Here is a 26,780-nt window from a genome sequence, read left to right as displayed (position 1 = left end):
AGTCATCAGTGATCGAATATCTAAATCATTTCCAAGTAAAATGCTAATAAACCCCTCACGCTCTTTCAAATAATTTTAGCATTTCCTGTGACGTCCTGTTCGGCTCTTGGAGATCTACAAGAGTGATATACGAGTCATATAATGCCAAAGCAGGACTAATAGCTGTGTTGAATAAGATACCTCAGTTAATACAACTCTAATGCAGTGAAAGCTCCAGTCATGTTTTAAGACATATAAAATGCTCTGCTTGAAATAATGTTTTATCAGCAAAATATGTTTAATTACCTTGTAAAAAGTCTCTCCTCCTTCTCCCTCATTAAAACCAAATTTGCACAGTCCCCGCCCACAAAGCACATTTTCAACCGCCCCCTCCGTTGCGAAAACAAAACACGTCTCTGCCATCGTTTAAGGGCAACTTTAGTTGAAACTTAGCTAGCTTGAAATGTTGTAATTAGTAGTAATAACGTTGACGTTAGCAGTCAGTATGCAAATATTACGATGGCGTCGCACCGTCCTTTAATGGGATTGGCTCCTTAGGTTTGTGACGTCTCAAACCTGCCAATCTGCAAACGTGTTGTTCAGCCTGTCCTTGGTACACTGCAGTTTAAAAGCAGACAGGCCCAGCCATGGAGATGACTGCTCATGTTGTCCCTGATATGTCTTGTAGCACATGAAAAACATCACATGGAGATGTTTAAAAGGTTGATTTTCACTGGAGGGGGTCGCCGTTTGCATTTTCAAGGAGAACCTAATAAAAGCTATGCTAAAGGCTTTTTCTAAAGCCCCTTTCCCACTGGTCAAAAAACCCGCTAACACCCGGATTTTTTGCTTAGTGGGAAAGGTTACAATCGGCATTCAGACCCGGGTCAAATGACTCTGCAGTAGACCCGGGTAATAATCTACTCGGCTCCATTAGGCAATTATGGGAGCACAAAACCCGCGTCGACACGCTAATCTCCACCTTCTTTCCGGCGCGATGCTATGACGCGCATTGAAGTTACGGCCGCTGTCGCGTAAATACAGAAGAACAACATACAACGGCGAATTTGTTCTTTGTTTCGCGCAAGATGCAGCAACACTGGCAAGACAGCGAGGCGAGAGAGCTTCTTCTGATCCGAGGGGAAGCAGAAATAAGGCTTTAGGTTTCCGGCACGTTTGTGACGTCAGGCGTTGACGCAGCAGAAAAGAGACTGAATGGTGTATACTCCACTGCCAATGGGAAAAAAAGAGACAATCGGCATTTATTAACGGGTCCCTCCGGGTCTGAAAAACCCTTGACAATGTGCTAATTTTGGTGGGAAAGAGGTATAATAAGTGCAATGAACACCTCAGTAAAAGATATGCGTCATGTGATGGTTTTAGGAAACACAGACTTATTACCTAAGATGTAGCACACACACATCTAGTTGACATAAAAGTAAGAGCACCTGCTTGTGTCCACTCATCTCCCATTGTGCAGTAACAATAGCTGATGTGTGTTTTATGATGCTGAGAGGAGAATAAGAGTTTGCATTGTTTCCAAAAGGATGTTTGTGTTTGCTTAAGATGGGCAGATGCTGCACCACTGGATGAGCTTCACTTCCCATGTTAGCTTTGCTTACAAAGAACAAAAGTAGCATGGCTTTAAACCTGCAACAGTCATGCTGCTTCCAATCAGTCTGATACTTCGTCAGCAAATCTGGTGAGCAACAATAACGTTTAGTCTGACTGTTTTAAAGTTGAACATCACTATTTATAGTAAACAAACATTTTGTGAATTACCGTGAAATTGATGGGAAAGCCTGTGCCAAAATCTGTCCTCCATGGATAAAAGGAAAAAGATACAGATAATACAGACCCAACTGAACCTCTGGGATGTGGACTGGACATTTGTGTGAATGTGAAGCATCAGAAAACCTTCGTTTGCTTAATTAAACGAGGTACCGAGCTCCTGTTGCTGCACACCTTAATCTTAAAAGTCTCATCTCTCTCTATTTCAAAGTCCTCCAAAGACTCCTTTCAGCCTCTCTCTCTATTTTATCTGGTCATCAGAGCCCACAGCTCAACAGTTGGACTTCAAAGCACCGACAGTGGGAAGGGAGGGGTGTCCGTCTCTCCTCGTCTGTCCCATCCCTGTCTGCAGCGGCCACTGAGGGATTCCTGAGACGGACCGCGGGGGCCCTCGGCTCTCACTTTACACAGAGAAACCCTATCATTTGGCCCGGTGCTTGCAGAGCTGCTCGCTGATGCCCTGTAAGTGCCCGCTACGTCACTTTAGACGCTTTTCATCTAACTCTCTGGAGATGGGAGGGGAGTTCAAGGCGGTGTGTCAGTGTGTGTGTGTATCTATCATTAAGTCTTCAAGAGATTGCTTAACTTTGAGTAGAGTAAAACTTTGCAATGATGCAAGAATATACAATGCGTCTTGACATGCATGTTTGCAGATGGATTACATTGAATCTACAGACTTTATTCAAAGATTAAGTGAACTTGTATTTGCTGTTAATAGTGGTTACAGTTTGTGTAAGAGGGACAGTGTGACATCGAGGAGGACGCAGATGTAGCGCTTAATGCTAACCCCTGCATACAGGTACAGTAGTGCTAAACTGCTAGCGTCAGAGCCTGCAATCTGTGACATCACAGACTAATATTTAAGGTCATGCAACATTCCCTTATCCAAGTCTATTTTTGTCTGTGACCCAGTTTAAACATCCTGCGACCCACTTTTTCAGTCTCTATTCATCAGCTGGTCTCACACTGTTTGCTCTGAGTCACCCTGTTGCAAGAAACTTCTGGGATGAGGCTGAACTGACTTTATTGAACGCCGTAACTCACCACAGAGGTGAGCGCCATCTGGAAGCTGTAGATGCGAGCGAGGCCGAAGTCGGCCAGTTTGATCTGTCCCGCGCTGGTGACCAGGATGTTCTGGGGCTTCAGGTCACGGTGAACCACGCGGTGCGAGTGCAGGAAGTCCAGCCCCTGGAGCAGCTGGTACATCATGTTCTGCAGGACGACAGAGAAGGAAAGACAGGGGTTGAGTTTTTGAAGCAGCAATTACGAGGATCTCAGCTTTAGGATACAGGTTTACCGTCATGATTAAAATGAAGACAGATGGCTTCATGAGCCATGTCAAGATTTGAATTAATTCCTCTGTATAACAAGGCAACAAAAGGCCTGACTGACAAGAAGCAGCAGTTCAGTATAAAGGCTGAGACACTGTGGCATGGGGGGAGTTAACTAAAGCAGGCCCGTGACTTTCCTTGTCAACTGTAGCAGATGTTTGATAACTGACGCACACACAGAAACACACAATGATAGAGGCAAAGAGAGGCCCCCCTCTGTACACGCACAGCTCTCTCTTTCTCAGCAGCTGTCCTGCTTCAGTTAATCAGCCCCTCTTGTCTTTTTATGCCTAAAATTTGACCTCAGAAACGGTCATAGGCGCTGCCTCTGCAGCAAACGGGCAAAAAAGCAAACTGGTGTGAACAGCAGCAAACTATGTTGAAACCAGCTTAGACTTGTTCAACTGAAAGACTCTCAAACAGGTCCTGCACCTGTAAACAAATACAAGTCATTAACAAGGGATTGAGGCCAGGTGGTTTTGGCAGAGTCATGGTTTGGGTTGTTGTGATAACATCAAGTTTGGGCGAAGCTATTAGAGGCCCGATAACAGATACATGTGGATTTAATGCGGGTCAAACGTCTTCATCTGTTAGAAACTGTTTAAAGGCGACAACCTGGAAGAAGAAAGGACATTTGTGAAGTGAAACGCCGAGATGCTGCTGGTGGTGTGTTGCATCCTGGGCTGTACACCCCCCTCCCAAAACACACACACACACACACACACACACACACACTCCCTCCGCCAAGACCTCACAAGTGACATGGACCTGAGCCCGCAGCGCTATTCACTGGCCGACCAGCTGGTGAGTGAGTCAAAGGGGTCTGCACACTCAAGCAGAAAACATTAGCAAACGGCGCGGGGCTGGCTGCTGTTCTGGCCATAGAAGAAGAGACAGGGCGCCACACACAATGCTGTGGAGATGGGGAGTGATGTGTGTGTGTGTGTGTGTTTGTATACACACTGTGTCCCTCTGGGTCGATGTTAGCGTAAAATGTGTGTATTTACATTTCCATTTGTTTGAATGCACCTCAGACTGTGTGTGTGTGTGTGTGTGCAAGCATGCATGTGTGTGTGCGCCCTCTGACCAAGGGCAGGCAGGATGCATAAACAGACCTTCCTTTCTACATCTCCATCCAGCCATGACCCAGCGAAGAGGGCAGCAGACAGACAGGGCCATAGGAGAGAGGCAGGCGGTTGGTTATTTTGTGTGTGTATGCGTTCGGAGGGGGGCTGACACAATAGCACGCCCCCTCCCTCGCCAGTTCCTCTCTGCTTTAAATAGCCATTTCACCGTGCTTCCTTTCAGCAGCATTTCCTAGTAAACACTAATTATCTCAGAAGTGTGACTCTTGGACAAACACACAAACAATCTTGGCCCCGTTGGCCTGAGTGTCATCTCCTCTGCTGTATCAATTACCGTCACAACTGAGTGATTAAAAATATCCAACATTTAACTACTGTTACTTGCATTTCCAAAAATACCAACTTTAGAAATGTAATCAATACTGCCATAAAGGTAATTCCCTCATTTTGCACAGAGACACTGGGCCATCTCTAAGCCCCACAAAGTTGCTTTCAGCAGCAAAAGACTCACAAGAGTTGCTCAACACGACTGCCAGAACTTCAACCTTCAAAAACTCTGCACGCAACTTGTCCAGCAGGAAACTAAACCACAGAAAAAGGCAGCAGGTCTGACCCTGAAAACGCAGGAGGACCCGGAGAAAAGTAGTCAGTCCTGTGGAAGATGCAGTCAAAACATGGCTTTCTGAGTGCGCCTCCTTTTCTGATGCAAATGCACCAGAGGCAGCCATATTGTTTATTGTAGCCGTGCACAATATGGGACATCTGCCGGTTAGCGTTAGTGTAATTCCCTCCCCATGCTTCATTAACCTCCCCCTTTATGGGGCCCAGAGAATAGAGTTGTGGAAGCTTGGACGGAGGTGGTGGCGGAGGAGGGTGGGTGAGACCCAAGCGCTGGCCCGGCTGAGGAGCACTGAGGCCGGGGCAGGCGGGCTGCTTGATGTCCTTCCAGCTCATTTGATTCCTGGAGGAGGACCTCTTTCATCAATGACCATGTGGTGGGTCTTGAGTCTGAGTAAGGCAGAGTGGGTGGTGGAGGGAGGAGGTCCGGGGTGGACAGGCTGGGGAGAGTCTGGTCCGGGGGGGGAGGCTGGTTTTAAGGAAAAGTATGCTGATCCTTTTGAGCTCAGTGTATTTAACTGGTTTTTCTTGGTGTTGCGTGAAGAGTAGAGCATCTAATCTGATGCACAGGTGTGCTATATTTGGAACTGCTGGACAGGGATCCACCATCATGTGTCATCTGTTATAACTGAAGGCAAATTAAGGGGGGCTTATTCGGGGGTTACTTTGCCGTGTCCACTGTCCTAGAAATAACAGGGGATGGTGCCTGTGTCATCGTGTCACTCCACGTTTGTCCTTTTGTCCCCTCAAGGCTCCAGCTGTATGGATGTTAGGAGAAAGCTAAAGAAGGAGGGGTGTCTTTAGGGGTCAGTGTGCTCTCATCCGCTTGTCGAACAGCATCTCCAACGTTTTCCCCCAAACTTCTCCAACATCAGAATTCGGGGGGTGGTACAACAATTTTTTTCTTTTATTGATTGAAAATAATAATGGGTCTCTTAAGTCTATAAAATGCAAGGGAGAGGAAAAAAAGTTGTCAGAACCTTTAGACTGCCTCTTTTATTGTGAAAATGGTCTTAAACCAAACAGATTTAATTTGTAATATATATTTTTTTTAAAAACAGAAAATCCTCACATAGAAGAAGCAGAGAACAAGTCATCTTTCCTCATGAAAATACTTGATATATAATCTCTACAGATTCTACATAGAAATGTAGAATTTTAGGGACGGCAAGTGTTCTGGTTTCCGTTTGCACTACGCTTGTAGTCTGAGTAATATTGACCAAACACGTATCAGCAGGCTGCGGCGTATGTAGGAAAAACAGTCCATGTGGAGAGCAAAAGCAGGAGGAACATAATGAACTGTAACGACATCTCCAATCAGCGTGATCTGACGAAGATTTAGCTTCTTATTAATCTCTATAAACAGACATCAGCATGCTAACGGCTAACAATCTCTTCTAGATCTAGAATTAGACATAAATTCCCTGACGCTGTTACACTAAAGCCCTTAAGCGTTTCGATTTCCCGACTTCCTCGAACGCATCAGATCAATCTGACTTCCATTTAACCAACGAGCATTTTAAAAGGAGTTTTCTTCTCCCCTTGAAGACAGACCTGACAAAGCTTCATTTTGACTTTTTAGTAAACTGCATCATGATGTTGAAATTTCGGCAAAGGTAAGATAAGTACATCATAGGAAAAATGGTTTCATTTTCTGTAAACAATGCAGCACGCGGAAAAGGAAGTCTTGACAGGAAGTCGTTAATCGCTAACAGCTGGCTACACGCCCGGCATGTTCACCGTTGTCCCCAGAGGCTATATCGTCATCAGACTATAGCCGATGGGATCCGAGATTGCTCTATGTATAATAACCCTTCAACTTCTAAGACTGCAAAGAAGAATTACTTCCAATGATTGCCTCTACATATATCAATTACTTACTGCCGACTAACAGTCTAAAACAAAGACAAACAATGATTCACAAGAAATGCTTGAAAGAACACCTCAGCTGCAAAAATAATTCCTGTTAAGTTTACTTGCGTTCTAAAAACTACTAACAATGATATTAAGGCTTTGTATAAATGTCTACTATTCATCATGATCAACACAATCATCAGCGCTGCGAGACAGCCACAGAAACTACTGTACCACACACTGTATCAGCTTCAGTAAAAACCCTGGGAAAGCCTCAGGTGCGATCTACCCGACTCGTCTACGCTTGCACAGCATCCCGCTGACCTTACAGCTCGACACAAAACTATCACACATAAACCCCGCCCTGGGGTGAAAACAAACGGTTACTTTAGCTTTTCCAGGACTTCTCTATTTCAGATGTGACACTTTAAACTGTGAGGCCCCTCTGACCAAAAATAGAGATGCGCCTCTCTAATATAGTGCACGATACGTTTACAGACCTTGGGGTGAAACACGATGAAGTGAATTTAGTGTGGGAAAGATTGAAATAAAAAGAGGAAAGAATTTGGCGACACATCCGTTTCCGACCTTTTGGCAAAGTGAAAACACTTCAAGGATGCATTTTATGAATTGGAGAAATCGATTAAACTAGCGTGAGGTGCAATTGTGACGATCAATTTGAACACTCTTTTACGATGATCTTTAAGTCTACTTTTTCACACATAGGCACTTTTTTCCGTCTCCATCTGTTAATACAGCGTAGACTTGGAGACGGACGGCAGAGTGAAAATAGAGAAGGCGGGGAGCCTCTAATTTGGAGCCCATCTGCCACATGTGCTGCCCTCCAGAATGCTCTGCTACCTCTGATGTTGGAGGGAGCTACACTCTGTCCTCTGTGTCTCAGGCCAAGAAAACTAACTCGGTACATACAGACACGGCTGTGGTCATGCAATGTGCAACCACAGAGGATTAGCAAATAGCTTCCTTTAAATTTCAAATGGCAACTGCAAGCAATATTTCACATTACATTCTTACATTTTTGAAGTATTCCACTGTTCAATAGCGACCATTAAAACATCACATGTTCTCCTGGTTACTTCTACATAACAACGGTAATGGTTACCTTGATGGTCTCAGGTGGTACACCGGGGTCAGGGGCCTTCTCCAGGTAGGTGGTCAGGTCCTGGTCCACGTGCTCAAAGACCAGAGTGAGTTTAGTTTCTCGGTCAGTCCGAGACACTGTGCACACGTCGAACAACCTACAACAAGAGGAACAGGTGGAGGAGATCAATACCATTGATTTGATGTTGAGTCCAGTCTGCTCAGACAGCTGCAGCAAAGCCTCTGACCACCACTCATCAAGTCATCAGGTCTGCAGAATCAATACATTATTCGCATCATCTTATGGATATAATCAGCATTAAGTGACATATTTTATCGCAGTGGCCTCTATCTGAAATCATATCTTTGTTCATACATTGACCACTTCCTTCTCTATTAACACTCAATAGTTTTTCTATAGTGTGTGGAAGATCTGACTAAACAAGACACGTCTAGTTATCCACGCGTTTTGCTAAATTCAGCTGAATTTTAAAAACAAGCTTTTGGCTTAAAATGAAATAAATAATAAATATATGATATAATGAATAAATATAGTGTACTTTCAAAGGAGATGGGGAGTGATTTCAGACAGTAATGGATATTTAAACACAACTGGAACTAATGACTGTTAACAGAACACCGTATTGTAGTGGTGCTCTCGTTAAAAGGAGCACTTCGCCGCTGTCAGTCAAAGCTGGTGTTCTCTGTAATCAGCAGAAGCAATAATATTTGGAATTGGCGCCATAGCTGTGGAGAAAGTCGTACAAACAGCTCGTGGTTTCGCCCACGCTACATTCCTACAACACCCAGCGTGCATTGCGCCCCTCCCTCTGAAAGGAACGGCCCAGCGAGAGACGCAGGAGTGAAATACTACTGTTTCGCTGCAGGCAGGCAAGTCTGAAATACGACCAGAATATACCGGTGGATCGTCTAACAATTCGTCGAGTTTGCAGTCTACATTTCAAACCTGACGATTTTGAACCAGACATGACATCGGAGGCGGGCGTCCTAGATTGAGGAAGTGTAGTTTAGCGACAGATGACGCGTTTTACGTAGTCTGGTGGAGGTTTTCCAGGGCCCATTGGAGAAGCAGATAGCGTCCTCCAAAGGCACAGAGCGAAACTGCATTTTTTTCCTACCACAATGGCATTAGCTCCCCATAATAGCATGATAGGACTGAGGTTGAGAATCGGCGAACCTGCCCTTTAACATTATTAGGTGCACCTGTGTATTTCCTTTTAAGTCAAAATGTTTGCATGAGAAAAGGGCAAGAATATAAAGGCATAAGGGGCATGCTTAATCACATTTTTAATTTTAGATTTGTCACAAAAATCTAAATTCAGTCATGAGAAATGTTCCAACAAAAAAAGAAAGAGTAAAATATATCTGCCATTTGGTCGGAGAGGAAAGTTTCTCTAGAACATTTAAACCAAGCCAACAGACTCAGGACGGAGTCAAATTCAGGGTATAATGATCAAACAGAAACTGGCAAGAAAAATTAATATGTTGGGAGACCAGTGTTATCATGTGCAGCAGCAGCACCCTGATAAAAAGAAACTTCAGGACCATCACGCCACAAACACCAGCGCTTATGCTTGTGTTTCACTAGGCAACAAACTAAGGCCAAGAATCCAGATTATGTCAGCAGACCTGCCAAGGCGGGCTTTGGTGAAAAGCTGAAAAAAGCTCTCCAGTATGTCCTCTTCAAAGAGCTGGGGACCACAAGCAGCATTCCTCCACCGGCACTATGACAACTCCTGATGCTCTCTGGGAAGTCGAGTGGACCCTGCCTGTCGCTGCTGCTGCGGAGGCATCTTTCATGACAACAACACGGGAGAAGAGGGGAGCTGTGAGGGATCTCCGTCAGACACGTGGTGTTGGGAGGACTGGTTGTAAAGTTATTGGCTCCTGTGATATTACATTTGAAGTATGGCTTTACTATTATTATAAAGGCATTTGAACGAGCGAGGAGGCTGACTGTTTTAATGGTTCTGCTGTGCATCATCTTCATCTTTCAACCTAAAAATGCAAAGGCTGATTAGGAAGATTGAAAGAGACTAAATCTATGATAACTGCTGCAGCTATCATTCATCTAAGCGTCACAACATTACTTGCAAGACACGTGCATCTATAATTCAAGCTAGCTAATTTACATTAGCCGTGTAAAATGGAAGCATTGAAAGAAAGGTCTGAATCTCCCTCTCTTTCCAATCCATCGAAGGCATCGTGCGTCCACACCAACAGCCCTGTAATCAGTGGACTTGGAAACCCTGTCGGTGCGGCGAGAGGCGATTCATTTAAGGTATTAGTCCTCTGCATGATGTCACAGTGTAGACGGCGCCCTCCTCTTCAAGCGCTGGGGTTAAACGCCCCTCACAGCTCGATTGTTGGGCTACAATGGGGGCTCTGAGCAGACACTGAACATATGGAATGAATAATGGGCCTCATTACAAACATCCAGGGGTTGCCTGCAGTCACACAGAAGGCCCACAATGCACCCTTCCTGGTGGTGAGCTGCTAGGCTAAAGTGGTTGGTTCCTCTGCTGAACTGAAGCTTTCATGGTAGCACACAAAATGTCCTCAACCTCGAAATAAAACTGACATAAGACAACTTTAATGCCTGCTGACGTCTTCCAGTGAGAACAAACCCCATTGTGAGCCCATTAAGAGAAAAGCATTATCCTCCATTATTCAGTGATTCGCTGGGGATTTATTGTCAGAGGCACAAGGGCACTAACTTTGCTCCTGAAACGTCCATTTAGAGCTTCCCCTTCAATCCCAAAGCACTCAATATTCCATAATAAAACAAGCACCAAGGTCAGGAGTCCGCTGGTGCCAGCATGTGACTCAGACTCTGACTACTGACCTCTGAGTGAACAATTCATTACAAAAGTGAAAGAAAATGGTCTCCACGTGCAGAGCAGAGGGGAGGACAAGTAGAAACCCCCGGCCGGGTGTTACTTGAGTACTTTCAGTAAATCCAGCCTGACTTGCAGTCACTGAGCGGGGAGAGTGTCAGTGTCTTGCTCGGGGGTAGTTAAACTGCACAGCTGAGTATTTGTGAAAAAAATGCAGCTATAATGGAGACAATTTAACATGGAATATATAAAATGCGTTAAAGCTCTGGTGTGCTTTTCAAACGGCTATTTAAGAGAAAGCATGGAAACTTTGAAAACAGATTAATTGCAGATCTCAGGGGCTCATTTAACATATATTTTCTACATTTCCAGCACAATTTAGAGCTAAAATGATTCGCCAAATACTGAATAAGTGAATCAACAGTACATTAATTGATCATATTGATTGATAATAATAAAGCGATTAATGGCTTGTCATAAAATTTTTAGCTTTATGATGTAATATTTGCTCATTTTTAGTATTTTGGGGGTTTGACTGTTGATGAAGGTAAATTTGACTTAAGAACTTTTTACTGCCAAAATTATCAGCGCATTAATTAGAAAGTAATCCCTAGTTTACTTACGAGCATGGAAGCTAACTTAGGTCTAGAGTTACTCAACTTCAGCGGTGGACAGTAACGTAAGTAATTCAAGTACATGTTTTAAGGAATCTGTAATTTTTGGGGGAAACTTTTACTCCACTACATTTGAAATACAAACATGGTACTTTTGACGCCCCTACATTTCAATGAATATTCTCGTTACTCGCTACTTTTGCTCTTAATTCAGCTGACGAAGTTTCTTTTCTAAAAATCGGAAAGACAAACTGTGTTCGCTCTGCGTGTGGTTTGTCTGAGTGGTGTTGCCGTACCTCGCACGTCTCCATGTTTGAACGTAGAGCAAACGTCACTCAGATCAGGCGGTTCGTTTAGTGGTGCTAACGATGGCTGCGGCAGAGAAGGATGACGATCCACCCATGTATTCTTGACTGCACTCATGCATTGTGAAAAAACAACTTTGAATACTTAAGTAGTTTTTAAAGCAAGTACTCTAGTAGTACTTTAGCTCAAGTGATTGAGCGATTGTATTGTATTGGAGTAACATTTGACCATCTATACTTTGACTCAAGTAATGAAGTTGTGTACTTTGCCCACCACTGTTTATTGTACCGATTTTAAGTAAGCTGCTAGATAAATAAACCGGTCATGCACGATATTATCGACACGTTATCAGTATCTGCAGATTATGGCTTGAAAATGACATATCAGCATCGGCAGATGTGTCATTTTTCTGCAGATATTTTCCACCGATAAACAACGCTTTAATGCTCGATGATTCCCTAAAAACAACGTAATGCTACAACATCGCCTCGGCGCGAGTGTGCGCGTGCACTGCCTGCACCACGCCTCTTCCGTCAAGTGCGATGAAGGGTGCAAGATGTCTGCTGTATGGCAGTTTTTGGCCACTACAATAAGAGGCATGATATAAAATCCACTACAGGGGAACTAGGTGGAAAAAAACATCATATATCAGTATTGCAATCTGCAATAAGGGTTCAAAAATCGGCAAAAAATCCAATATCATGCAACCCTAATGAAAATGGAGAAAGTTATGATCTGACAGGTGTGCTCATACTGTCTGTTAAGAGTGGCAGCAACCATCGTGTTCTTGTGCAACACACATTGTCAGCAGTTAAAGAAGACTTCTGCTACTAAGACAGTGTACAAGCATGAATGTAGGCCTACCCTAAAGGTCAAATAAGGCAGCATGGCTGCCACCACAAATCATCAAAAAGGAAGTTGCATGTCTTTGTCTTGTACACAAAAGTTCTACCACCCTCTGTCCCCCACCCCCTCTTTTCATCTCAAACACACACACATATTAACACACAGACACACACAGAAACATGTATGTAAACACACACAAAGGTCTACCCACCTCTCCCCCTCACTTACCTGACAACATTGGGGTGCTCGAAGGCTTCAAGCTGCCTCAGTACCGCCACCTCCCGGATGGTGGAGAGAGGCATCCCCTCTTCCTCCGTCTGGACTCGAACTTTTTTCAGAGCTACAAAGCGTCCCCCGTTCTTCAAATCTCTCGCCTTGTACACTTTCCCATAAGCACCTTCTCCAATCTCGGCCACAGCCTCATATTGAGTCCCAGCACTTTCTCTGTCCATTTTTGCAGATTGTTTTTGTTCCTCGTCTCTTGTTGAAAATATTGCGGGGAATCCCGGCGGAGTGACGACCAGGAAAGTTTCTCACACAGGCATATTCACAGAAAAAAGTTGGCACATGCAATGCCTAGATGACAGGGAGACACAGATGGAGGAAGACACCATCTTTGTCAGATCTGGTCAAATTGTGCTCCAGGTAGGCAATAACAGGACTGTCATCATGTTTTATGCGGACTATCAACACAAGAGCCCCGTTGCGTCCCAACTTCCACTCCTCCTCCTATTACGCATAGCAACTCATGTCCTCCTACCACCAACAAAAAGTAAAATAATTCACATTCACCACATTTAGCCTCTTTTTAAAGCTAGGTTTGCATTAAACAAATTGCCTCGCGCATTAAAAAAATCACCCAACATGCAATGTTGTTGAAGTTATGCTCATGTGGGCTGTCTTTCACTCTTAACGTAAATTAAACAAGAACATTTAAAGTGAACACGCGAAAACATAACAAACCTTACACACCAAGCTGTTTTAAGTTAGTAAAATAACAAGCTAACTTCTATCAGTGTCCTGTAATATCAAAGTGCGTGTATGAGGCGACACAAACTTAGCGAGCACGTGGCTGTCTACTGATTGCATTGTCTGAACTTCCTACAGCAACAGTCCATTTAAAACACTGTAAAACTCACCTTTCACACATGAAACGTTGTTAATGCGTAAAACAATAAGTTAGCAGAGTTTTAACGTTGTTTTTACCAACTTAGACAGCTCCCTCTAATTTTTTCTAATTTAATTGCGCGTGGGCTCAAATAGGCTAATTATAGTGAATTCAAGAGAGTCGGGAAATTGCTCTTTCTGGTTTTAAAATGATATTGCATTGTAAAGCAACATTTCTATCCCTATAAACACATTTTTGGCACAATATTTTGCATAAATACCAACACTTTTGGTGTTTACCTTGGTTTATGTTGTCAATAAAATGTCGTAACGTCGGCATGTCCGCTAAAATGCTGAGGAGACACTCGCGTCTCGGATAAAATGTCCGGCATCAAACGCATCACTGTCCGCTGTCCTCCATGCGGGGGCCACACAGGTAGTTGGACGAAACAGCGCTAACCCCCCATCCCTCACACTACACTAGCCCAGGCAGAGAGACACTCAAACAAGGGAGGAGGAGGAGGAGGAGGAGGAGGAGTGGAGGAGGAGGTGGTGGGGGGCTGTACGAAAACGCACACACACGCACACACACTCTCGCTGCAACTTAGTGGGTGGGGGGTGCGGAGGGGAAGGGGGTGTAGCAAGGGGGGGGTCATAGGACAAAGGCAAACGCGTGATACAGCCCTCCAAAACCACGCTCTTCTTTGGATTTTCTCCTCTCTTTCTTCTTCTTTTTTTCTTCCATATATCCCCGGATAGGCCTATGCGACTGCAGCCCCGCTCGGCTGTGTGAGCTCCGTCTCAGCCTGGCTTTCCCACGCCGGCTGAATGTGCCCTGACCCCCTTCAGAGAGGTTTGACACGGAGCGGGGACATTTCCGCATTCCTCCCCGACTACAAAGGCACACCGCCTCCTTTTTGCTCTCCCTCGGCCTCCTCGGTGCTTTACCATTCATAGTCCTCTCCGCGGGTTTTGTCTCCCGTGTCAAACCCGGGAGCACCGCGGGGATCGGAGAGGGGAGAGAGGAGGTGTATTGGATGGACGGCCACACTATCTATCTCTCTGAAAGCATTGAGGAGCTCCTGCAGGAAACAATGCGCCAGCAGGGATGCGATGTGACAAGCTCGGCCTAGATGGTCCTGAGGGGTCAGGTTCAAGGCCCGGAGGCTTGATCTGTGGCAGGGGGCACTCCTCTGCTCGGGTGGTCGTTTGCAGCAAGGCTGCATGCTCCAGGAGTGATGGCCACGTGGGCTACTAAACGGCAAATATTTTATTTTGAAAATATGGAGATATTCTGCTGATAATCATCTCAGGATATACCTTGGATGGATTTCATAGTAAAATATGGACAACTGTGAACATCTAATAATACATGTAATAATCTCTTAATAGGAGATTATCTCTTAATATATAATTTTAATTTTTTAAATAATTAAACTAAATTATTGGCCTCCACATCCATGTCATCTAAAAATAAAGTTATTATGTTTAAGAATTTATCAGTAAATTAAGTATTTGTTAAGTAATAAACTTCTTTAAACCAAATCTTAAAATTTTATAGACACAAGTTTTAAATAAACTTAAATTCTTGGCTTTAATTAATTTCTTTGAATTTTGTTCAAGTTTAATTTTTTAATTTGTTTGGTTTGATTTTAATAAAATAAAACTATGATTATAATTCTAATTGTTTCTGTTGCAGACATTTGAAATAATATTTTCCATTTAAAAAGTTTCGTAAATTCTCTCCTAAAGTTCGTGTTTCATCTTCTTTCTCCTTAATGCTGGACACGGTTTAGACATGACAAGACTTGATGTCAGATTATCCCAATGAATAGCCAATTACAGGCGTGTAACCCAGCTCCATTATCATAACTTCATTGGAAGGCGTGTATCAGAGACGCAGAGGATCAGAGGAAGGACATTCCTCTGGTGCTGTGATTTACATGCAGACTTGTCCTGCGTGCTGCTTGTAGAATCCACTGATTTCCATTGAAAAGGTACCTTTGGGGGAGATAATGACATGGAGGTATGTATAGTCTCCCCTGCCGAACTTTACAGGCAACCCCAAATTTAAAGCATTTGCATCACAAAACAACACAAGGCAGACAATGTGTCCCAGACCAATTACTGTAAATGTGTGCATTTACATTTTTCATCATCATTGTTCCTGTGAAATCAGCTCTGAGAGCCATCCCCCAGACTCAGGTCATTAGCATGCATGCTTCTCATTTTGGTCAGAGAACAAACTAATTAGATCTTTATAGATATGAGAGAGACACAAACCTCAAAGAGAAACACGCATTCTGCTACAGTCATTGATTACTCAATATCTGACACACAAAGGTTTCTTTTTAAGTCTGTGTCAAATGTTTACCTTGGTGGTGCAATTCTGGGGACACATTTTAGAGATGTAAGAACGGGATGGTCTGCTTAAGAACGTCCTGTTCTGGGAAACAGCATGGTCAGGATAGAATTAGGCAATATCAAACGAGATATATAAAGTTGTACTGAATATCATCACGGCTGTGATTCAGTCGTAGGCACAAGGCTGCAGACAAGCAACAAATAACAGTAAAAAGTAGGCTATTCATCAACAACAAGTTTATGCTCCACCAACTCAACTAGTTCCACAACTTAACTGATACTGGACTGTTGTTGCCAAGCAACCCAAACATTCTACTGCTCTCTGTTTTTCATCATGTACATTTATCTGTATGATTTATTTTATCATCAACCGGTGAAACAAGAGTCTGCTGTGTGATTCAGAGGTACCAGCTTGATTAATGTAAACATACACGGTCTGCTGTGATGCTAATTAACAGTATTCAGAACACCTGGCTGAGGCGGAGTGATACACAGAGTGAAAAGTCCCAGTGATGTTGTTAGCACTCATGGAACGCCTCTTATCCAATCAGATTACTTGTTTAGAACTAACTGTTGTGCTTCACTTGAGTTCTTCAAGTTACTTGAAATTTCCAAGCAAATATGATTAAAAGATAAAAGATAAAGAAGTTAAGGACTAGAACAGTAACCTGTTCATCTTGATTGAGTTGACTCACTGACTTATTGAACGTTCATGTTTCTGCTGTTTAAAGGTCATTTTGATACAAACTCGCATGGGGAAGAAGAACACAGATTCATCATCAAGTTCTATGTTCCAAAAATCGCTTGAAAGAAAGCACAGTATCATCAGCTAATTGTATTTAAATTATAAAAAGCAAAATGGGAATTCTGCGGCAAAAATAGTCCCTGCAAATTTTGAGGTTGTTATGAATGAGAAAGGAGCATTTTACTGCTGCAGCTGATCAAGGAGGTACTATCAACTTAATTTGCCATTGGTTAGTTCAACCCAGTTATCTCCTACCTACAGGGCTCAGACCTCCCATTTATTGAACAAATACGCTTAAGCTTTCACTGGCAGTGAAATGTGTCGTTCTCAAGCTCCTTCCAAATATGCAGAATGTTTAAGAGGAAAAACAAGCAGGTAAAAATTAGAATGCGGGACGAAAGCAGCGCAGAAGTGTAAAAACGAACTAATCTACATTGCTGCTTAACACAGCCCCTCGTCTGTGACTGTTTTCGCCTTAGTCAACAGCTTGTCTTGACACTTCCTCGGGTATGGACAGCACAGGTAATAATGAACCCCTTGCTGGTGTTTTGGCCAGAACTGCTCATTCCTCAGGTTCAAGTAAAACCAGATAAGGAACGACATGGCAGGGAAGAAACCAAACACTGTTATTGTTTGTTTGGGGTAGAATCAGTATAAGAAATACTTTATTTATCTGCATGGGGAAATTCGGTCATTGCAGTTGCTCTACAGACAAGAAGCGTGATTATATGTCCAATATAAGTGTACAAAACAATATATAGAGAAATAGGAATATAACAAAAATATAAGCAGTAAGAAGAATATGTGCATCTAGTATAATATGTACAGATATGTTGTTAGAGTGTAATACATGACCAAAAGTGTAATAATAAAAGAATAAAGACAAAAGATACATTTTCTGAGAAATCTAATAACAGTGAAGTCAGGCAATTTAGGGAAAATCACTCTCTCATCAAATCCAGGAAACATCTGCAATAATAATTGAATATACACAAATTCAAAGCACTTAAACTCAAAGCTGCGTCATTGATTTTAACTCACTTGGCAGCTGCCGAACAAGCAGACAATTGACACAAGTTGTGCCTGTAAGATATCCAACAGACACAGAGCAACATTAGCATTCACTTTGAGTCATGTGACTGTTTATCTAAAACAAATGTAAATACAACATTCACTCTTTTAGCTCTGTTATGGTTTCCACCACCTCCTGACGGAAATGTCTGTCTTGTTAGCGGCTAAATGCTAGTCCCTTCACGAGCGTTGACTTTTACCGTGTCCCGTTTTTCTAGGGCAGGAGGCATACAGTAGGTTTACTTGAACTTTTTAGTTTAGTAGCTGCGGTTGGAAACAAAGTTGATGAGACTGATCAGAGTGAACCCAAACAGTAAGGGATTTTATCAATAGGTAATAAAATCTTACTTCTTTAGTTCGACTAAAATAGAAGCAGCTATGCCAACAATATTAATATGGTGAGCATCCTGAAAAGACCAATCTCCTACTCTGACTCTGAAAGGTTAGGAGTTATGTTTTGTGTGATTGTGTTTGCCTTTCTCCCTATGTGTGTGTGTGTGTGTGTGTGTGTGTGTGTGTGTATGTGTGTGTGTGTGCACGTGGCAGCTGCTGATCAGTGCAGCCAACAGGGACTTACGGCCCTCCCGTGGGGGACGAGGAAGGCCAACAAGGGACAGGTGACTCCCGGTCTATCTCCCAGATCTCCTTACACACCCACCCACCCACACACACATATACATATAGAGAAAGAGGGAGAGATTGATTTTGGGTTTGTCTACCTCGTCCATGCAACAAGGCATAAGGTGTAGTGATATAAGTCTGTAGGTGGCAGCTGTCACACCTGAGAGGGAATCTGATAGGAGGTGTGATATTGGATTCCTTTTAAAGTTCCAAATCCTATTGTCGGGATTTACAAGCATCACTTAGTCCTCAGTGTTTCATGTGAGTCAGGTGTGATCCACCCATCAGCAGCTTAATATTTAAGCCACATATCGAGTGTAAAAACAGGGTGCAGGACACAATCCGAGCCTGTTTCGTGTCTCTTCCTCTTCCTTGTCAAGCCGGACTGAAGTCCACAGTGTGTGCATGGCGCGCAAGTAAAGCCCCTTCTCTCCTCGTCCCCTTGTCCTCCTCTTCTCCCCGGCACCGGCCCCCAGACACAAGCCTCTTTCTGTTGGGGCATCGCCATGGCAACCAAGCCGCTAACTTGAGGAGGCGACATAAAAACCTGCTCTTTGAGGGGACACAGGAACACCTGCCGCCTCCGCCGATGGGGAGGGCCGGGCTGGACGCCTGGCCACGTGCAGACACACACTTACATACAAATTCATGTGGTCCCGAATGCACACGCACGCGCGCACACACACGCACACACTCTACATAAACAGAGGATCAGTGTAACATTCAAATGAGACCTCTAGCTAACATCTGCTCCCCTTTAGAACCTCATTTATCTTCCAATAACATCTCAGGTTGTTTGGAGGCTTTCTTAACTCATGCTCTGGCCAAAACCAAGGAACGACTTTTATAGAAACAAAGAATTCATTGTTGATAGAAAGACACGCATTTCCTTATTTTAACATCTCGGGGTTGCCTTTTTCACATCAATGGTTACTGTGATAAGTAATCTTAAAGCACCACCAGACCCATGCTTAGCTGAGTCACCAGCTCATTCAGGAAGCAACAAGTGTACCTGAGAGTCATTCTTGTTAACTGTTGTTAACCATGGACTTTCCTTGATCACAGAGAACAGTTTTGTAAAATATCTGCCAGTTATTATTTTATAAAGAATAATAAGAGTAAGAATAAAACTAGATCAAATCAGAGAAATGTCAAATCCAACCCCCCCCCAACACATGACCTCACTTATGCGCTGTGTCTTAATTCAGGGGCAGCATTCTTTGAAGGATGCGGTCTACGAAGGATGAGTCATTCGCAGCCTGTGTAGACTCGGTGTGGTCTACGGAAGGATTTCCTGTTTGTGTCACGAGCTGTTCCGGCCCTTACCCCTGCTTCAGGAACATGTAGCTAGCTGGCCAAGTAGCAATCATAACTAACGTATAACTTAACCTATTATTTTAAAGATAATTTGTACCAAAAAATGTCTGCCATTCTTGTGAAACAAGCAAGCTAGCTTTAGCATGTGGAAGATTTAACTCATGCACAGGATTTATTGACTGCTGAAAAGATTTGATGAGAATTTCAACAGACATAACAAAGAGTGCTTCTGAAATTACTTACATACCTTACCTTCAAGTTGTCAATAAATTAACAAGTGTTACTTATAAACCTTTTCACCAGTACAAAACTGCATCTGTCACAGCAGAAAACTGCACAGGTGAAACAAATTGCCTTAACGATGGCTCAATTCAATTTGGTGTCGCAGTAAGCAATCACAATGAACAAGAAAGACCAATACGATACCGCAACGATAGCTAGCCTAAATGTAGCTATTTTAATGTTATTTATCACGCCTTTGTGTATCCTGCTAGGACTGCTAGCCAAACTGTCTATTAGTAAGCTTATAAGGCAGATTTTGTTCCCCTTTGACAGAGCCAGGCTAGTTTTCCCGCCACATTTTCTGTGCTTGTTCTAAGCTAAGCTAACCAAGCCTGAGAACAGTATCGATCTTCTTCTCTAACTGTCAGCAAAGAAATACCAAACACCTGTAAACTATTTTATTATGGAGCTAGTGCCCGCACGCAAGATTAACTTAGCCTAGCATGAAGGCTGTAAACAGGTGGAAAGAGCTAGCCTGGATTTGCCCAAAGCACACTCACTCATTTTATTGATGGGTCGTCGAATTTTAAAAAGAACGACACACAGTGGTTTTATAATGAGTTACAAACTGTCAAACTATTTCTTGGACGAGTGCAGCAGCTGCTTTGACTCTTGTCTTTGGCTAGTGTTAGCTTCATACTCAACAGACAGGTACATGACAGTTAAATTGATGTCTTATCTTAAAATCATGTCTAACATTCAAAAAGAGAGCAAGAGTATTTTCCCACGTCACTTTAGTAATTTAAGCTTTAACTGTCTAGAAACTACCACTGTTCACTGTGACGTACCAAACACCTGCATTAGCATGAACACAATGCAGTTTGACAAGAAGACACAGCTTAACCCACACCTCTTGTTTTCAACATATTATGAATCAAACTTGTCATCCACTTGTAATTTTTCTCAAGTCCGACGGGTGAAACTTCATCAGGCAGACAGGCACTTTAAAGCTCCCGCTGCCCCTTTAAAAGGCCCCAATCAACAAGTGTCAGTTTGGGGTCAGCCGGCAGGCCGAGTCCGCCTGCGTCCTCCTGTTGCAGGCGGAATATTCTGGAGAGACTGGTGAGTGAACCTCTGGTGCCTGGCTGCTGTTCATTAAGAGTATTAATGATTAACTGAGAGTGCTATTGTCCCCTCGGGCCCAGCTGTCCCTCCTCCGCCCGTTGATCCACTCTGATGCCTCTGGGCCACTAAACTGGCTCCATTCATGTGCTAAAGTGACAGCTGCTGCTCACATTCCCCAAAAAATTAACTGCAGACACAGGAAACACAAGCTGAAGGCAAATAAATAATATTTGACAGATTCCTTTTGTCTTCTTTTCTTATTAGAGGGATGGATGGGGATTAAAGAGTGCATCGAAAGGATTATTTCAAGCCGGTGCGGCCGGCTAATAGTTAAAGTAGCGGAAGATGGAGTTCAGATAATGTTTGCAGTGTTGCTGCTTAGTCATTCAGGGGATGTGAGGCAAGTCAGTTGAGATGGAAACCACCAAACACTGTGTCAATATACAGTATGTGATCTATTAAAGGGAGAATCTGCACAAATGCAAAACGAAATATAAAAATAGAAATAGAAATAGAATAAAAGAAATAGAAAATAGAGAGACAATCATGATGTTCGGATGTAATCATATCAGCTTCTGTTATCCTTCCTAAAGAGCGGCATCGCACACAATACAATGAACAATATCAGCTATCAAACCAATATTATCCCAGGCGCGGCATTTTTTTTATCACATCTGTAATAAAGAAATCAAAGCTGTTTTATGTCAGTGCCAAGTCGACTTTAATTGCACCTCAAAAGAGCCGCTGGTATTTTACTGCCATCCGCCGCTCTTACACTGTGATGAATTGTTATTGTATCACCTGGCAACACTTATACCATCTTGTCTGTAATCAGTTGAGTGGTCACAGATACCGTGTGTGCGCCGTGGGAGTTATGAAGCTGTCTCACTGCGCAGCACATGGTGTCTCACCGTCCCGTTTCTTGTGCACTCATGGAGACAGGTGGGATCTAATGACTGGTAACATGATGGTTGTTTCCCACATCGCTTTCAATAAGAGGGTCTCTTTGTGTCTTTGTTTATGGTTTTAGTAAACACATACTTTACATTCCACTTTTTGTCTTCTTGCATGTGGACAAAATAGCAGAAACACCTTACAACGCTAAACAATAAACACCTCAGGGTTAAGGCTTGAGCCTTTCGGAGGCGTTAATAAAACTTATGTGTGGTGATTTTTAACAGTGTGGTTAGCAGAGTTGCTAAGCTAACGTCTTCCCCTATGTAATCACTGTGGGTAAGGGTCTGCTCATGAGCACTGTTCCTCTTTGCTCACCGAGATTTGCGACATGTTTCTTGCCACATTACATGATGTTACATGAGGTGATAGTCAGTGTTAAAGCTCGATTTGACTTTATGCGATACGATATGACTGATTTGTATATCTGCCTTTTAAGTGTAATTTATAGTAGTTATTGCCGGAAACACTGGTGCATCAGTTTGGGACTTTTTGTAATGTACAAATCTCCCGTGATAAAGATAGACTTTCTTTCCTGTCTGTTCAAAGATGACAAAATATGCAAATCATTACCTTTAATGATCACTAATGAGCTTGTTACAAATCATTTCTTTAGTGTGTATGACAAACTGATGTAAAAGTGCAAAAGAAAGTATAAAATATATTTTAGCTATGTTTGTTTGTAACACTTGTGATGTATTTGGGTGGAGCTCCGCCATTACACACTGTTTGACTCCACCTTGCGCATGTTTTGCCTCCACAATGCCGGAACGCTACGTAAAAACACACACGCCATCATGCCGCATGATGGTGGACGCTGGCCATCATTAAGTTAAGTTGCTCCAGTGTGTGTTTTTATGTAGCGTTCCAGCATTATGTGCTTCACATGCACACACATTGAGCTGTTCGGCCCTGCCGGCACTGCTGTTTACACTGACGCTGTTTCGCCTCTGTTACTACATCCTACGCTGGCTCGGAGGCGGAAAGACTTTGCCCCACCAATCCGCCTCCGTGCATTTTACATTGAAGAAGAGACGTAATCCCGCCTTAAGCTGGCAGAGTAACAGGGGCTAGAGATCTGCGACATTTTCACTAGCATTTTAAGTGTGATTTATAGTAGTAAGTGCCAGAAACACTGGTGCATCAGTTGAGGACTTAGCTACAAGTTTTGTAATGTACAAATCTGCTGAAACTTTCAATCCTGCCTGTTCAAAGATATCAAAATGTGCAAATCCTTACCTTTAATGTGGACTAAAAAAAAGTGCATTAAAAAGTATATTTTAGCGGGTTTTTTGTGACGCTAGTGACATGTTTGGCTTTATGAGTTTGAGAGCATGGATGGCTGAGCAGGCCTAGTCACAGGCCCAGGGGCCTAAGGGGTGAATGTGGGCCTTAAACCAGAGCTTCTGCTTGTGTGACAGTTCAATATCTTGTTTGGAAAGTCAACAAAACAACACAAAATTGACACAAACAACTCCGATAGAAACCGGAGGACCATCAAGTTCAGCAGAAAAAATGTTCCCTGATGTATGAGGGACGGGGGGGGCCTTTTACATGCCTGTGCCCAGGGCCCCATTATCTCATAATCCGCCCATGTCTGTGAGCACAAACACACAATAAAAGCTCTCCAACAAAACTTTGTGAAACTCAAAACCAACTCACCATCCAATCTCCCTCGGAAAGCGACCAACAATCACTTGCTTGGCTTGTTTTACTTCACACCTCCTGCTGATTACATCACCTCTGTGGGTGGTTGGGGGGGGTATCACATCCAAATACCTTGAACAAAAGAATGGCTCTATTTAAGATAGTGTGATAGGTTGCAACCAGCTGTTCAACTACCCCTATCGGTACATCTCTCTTCTTTGACAGGAGCTATGTAATCTCAAACGTGTGCTATGCACCAATGAGAAACATTTTACCGTGAAACCTCCGGCAGTGGAGATGCAGGGCAAAGAGCATTACGTTGGATAAGTGATGGAGTCCTGTACACTGGTGCACATGAGCAGCTAGTTTGTGTCGAGTGACGATAAACATTCGCACCTACCAGGACAGGAAAGAGGTGGATGAGGTGGTCTCTGTAGGAGCCAAAGGTGTGTGTGTGTATGTGTGTGTGTGTGTGTGTTGGGGGGCCGGGTGTTTTGACTTCCCATGGAAACAGCACATTCAGGAAATAAAAAGTACACTTGCTGCTTGTGTGTGACTTTATGCCTCAAAATGTCACCTCCCAGGTTACTTCAGCCTGGTCAAATAAGGTTAATACACACCCTTAAACCTGTGTTTGGTGCGAGCGTAGTGTTGTTTTCCTGTATCCTGCGCTTTACGACTGTGCGAAGCAGAAAGAAGGACAAGCACAGACCTGAGCAAAGGGAGTACTGCCTTTCAGCCTGGGATCCTGGTCTGTATTAACAGCCAGTGGTTTACTGCTGCAAGGGAGCATAGAGGCGGCTGTGTCCACTCGCCTCTGTATGCATGCACGTGCACCCACCCCGAAAAAACACACACTCCGGTCCGGTTTGTGGCGATGTAAACACCTATTTGTCAAAGATGTGTATGCTGCTAGGGGAATTAATTAAAGAGTCATTACAGCAGTGGAAGAACTGCACGCTTTTATTTTGAAAATAAACACTTTAGGGACGAAGTCATGTCTGGACACTTTTTATAGCTGAAGTCTAGTATCTATTTTTCTTTCTCCCAAAGCATGACAAACGTCTCAGAAAAGCTGTCCTGAGTGAGAGCTTTTATTTTCTCTCTCAGGAACCCAAACAGGAAATAAGATAATACGTCTATTTGTTTGTATGGGTGTCAACTGTGTAAACACAACTGTTGAGGAAAGTTTTTATCAGTGCTACACCTGCCATTCACAGATACTGGGGCACATGTGCAGCAGGGTATGTGCACATTATATTCACACTTTTTGTATGATGAAAGAATGACTCAACTAATGTGAAGCAATGACAGTATGCATGTGTTCCTATAGATGTACATTGAGCTCTGTGTCTGTGGGCGTGTTTGGTTTTGAGCACACAAAGCTCTCACAGAGTCTCTGACTGGAAGCAGAAGAGGATCTGGGTTGCAAGGCAGCAGGATTTGACATCGGCTTATTTCCTGTCATTGACTGCGGGTCACATGGCGAGTGCGTGGGCGCGAGATAGTGGAATGCGTTAAAGGGGTGAGGCTCTTGCCACCAGACACACAAACACACACACACACACACACACACACACAAAAAGCAGGCCTTGCAACTGGATACATGCTGAAGACAGAGAATAACGGAGTTTGTAGATGTTTGTTTTGGTGCTCGCTCACAGAGAGAGGTCACACACACACAGTGACACACAATGTTTAGGCCTCGTGTTTAAAGTTCAGCAGACGAAGCCGAGGCAGATTCACATTGACTCGAACCCACGCAGTCAAACACTCGACCCGTGGAGTCAACGTGCTCGTCAGATGCAGGGAGAGATAGAAGGGTTCAACGGTGCAGCAGTAAAAAACAGAACATGCGCCTGCCTACACCCACGCACACACACACACACACACACACACACACACTCTGCGCACTGTGTGTGTCCAACATTCTATGTTTCCCACTGTTATAAATCTTTCTGTGTGAATGAAAGCTTGTCATCCAATCGAATCACTCACAGGCCGCGCAGACGTCCCCGCCCCTTTTCTTGGCTCCCTCGCTTCTCCATTTAACCCCACTTTCACTCTCTCTCTCTCTCTCTCTTTATAGGTTATATCTTAACATGTTCAAGGTGTGACATCCTCTTATCAACAACCTCAAAGGCGCACGCTTCCCTTTTTGACTACAGTAATTGATTGTGTGCGTGGGAGCGTCCCTGCTGTCCTTTCCTGTGAAAAAGTCACAGTAAAACTTTAATTAGATAACATATAGGTTTGTTATGTCACTTTAAAATCCTCCCTGACCACATTTAGAGACCTTTAACAACACAGTTACGCTTATCTTTTACTCTACAGTTCAGTGGATGGTGCGTAGGAGCCTAAAGTACATCACAGTAGGCCGCTGACACCCTATGTGGCCCCACTGTAACGACTGCTCCAGACACACGCACACACGCACGCACATGCACACACGTTTGCCAATAGTGCGGCCTTGATGTGGGCTGGTGTGCTGTGTCTGCTCTGAGTGTCTGCAGCTGGAGGCCAAGGCTGCTAGAGGAGAGGAGGAATGAAGGAGGAGATGAGGAAGGATCCAAAAAGAGGAGAAGAAGAAGAAGATATTGGAGGAGAGAAGAAGGCATGAAGGTCGCGAGGAGGAGCGCAAAAGTGAGGAGGAGATCAGCTGTGAATTATTCATCACCTTTAAATCGATTAGGACGCGAGACTGAGAAAATATAAGATAATATGATGAGGAGGAGGAGAAGGAGGAGGAGGCGTCGGGCATCCATTCTGGAGGATTAGACTTGTGGTGAAATGTGGCAACAGTCTCAGACATGAGCTGGGAGCCTGAAAATGGAAAATGTGACATGTTTTAACACACCAAGAGGGCCCCCATTTGAGGTTGTCTGCGTGTGTGTGTGTGCGCGCCTGTGTGTGTGTGTCACTCAGCTGCTGTGTCCTGGTTTTGGTAGGGCGGACCAAAAAGTCCAAACCAGGCCACACCTTGCTAACGCGCAGGATGAGCCGGAGCAGGCCTGACCAGATGAATCTACTGGTGTGAAAGCTCCTGTTGACGACTTCATTCGTAATGATGTCAGAATCAGAGCATGAATGGGGACAGGGTTCAAAAGTTGCAAAAGTTTGGCTTTTTTTGTCTGACCAACACCGCTCACCGAGCGAACATCTGCAACATTCTGTCCTTCTGTCATTCGTGGACATCCAGCCTTCTGCCCAGGACATTTGTGTCT

At 43.7% G+C, this 26,780-nt stretch overlaps 1 protein-coding gene across 1 annotated transcript in view; it reads right to left on the bottom strand.

Moving 5' to 3' along the window:
- Positions 1 to 13,970, bottom strand: part of cdk6 (cyclin dependent kinase 6) — a 38,902-nt gene extending 24,932 nt beyond the window's left edge. Inside the window, exons 1-4 of the mRNA XM_069681297.1 lie at positions 13,791 to 13,970; positions 12,612 to 12,959; positions 7,782 to 7,917; positions 2,815 to 2,982 (exon numbers count right to left, since the gene is read on the bottom strand). Of these exons, the coding sequence (XP_069537398.1) occupies positions 2,815 to 2,982; positions 7,782 to 7,917; positions 12,612 to 12,835 (528 nt within the window). The 5' untranslated portion in view covers positions 12,836 to 12,959; positions 13,791 to 13,970. The remainder of the gene's footprint in view (positions 1 to 2,814; positions 2,983 to 7,781; positions 7,918 to 12,611; positions 12,960 to 13,790) is intronic.
- Positions 13,971 to 26,780: the final 12,810 nt, after the last annotated feature.

The sequence above is a fragment of the Semicossyphus pulcher genome, unplaced genomic scaffold, assembly GCF_022749685.1.
Source record: "Semicossyphus pulcher isolate SPU_LCO1_2020_fin unplaced genomic scaffold, fSemPul1.0.p SCAF_5, whole genome shotgun sequence".
Lineage (NCBI taxonomy): Eukaryota > Metazoa > Chordata > Actinopteri > Labriformes > Labridae > Semicossyphus > Semicossyphus pulcher.
The sequence above is the reverse complement of the archived record's forward strand: the minus strand, read 5'-3'. Positions and strand labels throughout refer to the sequence as shown.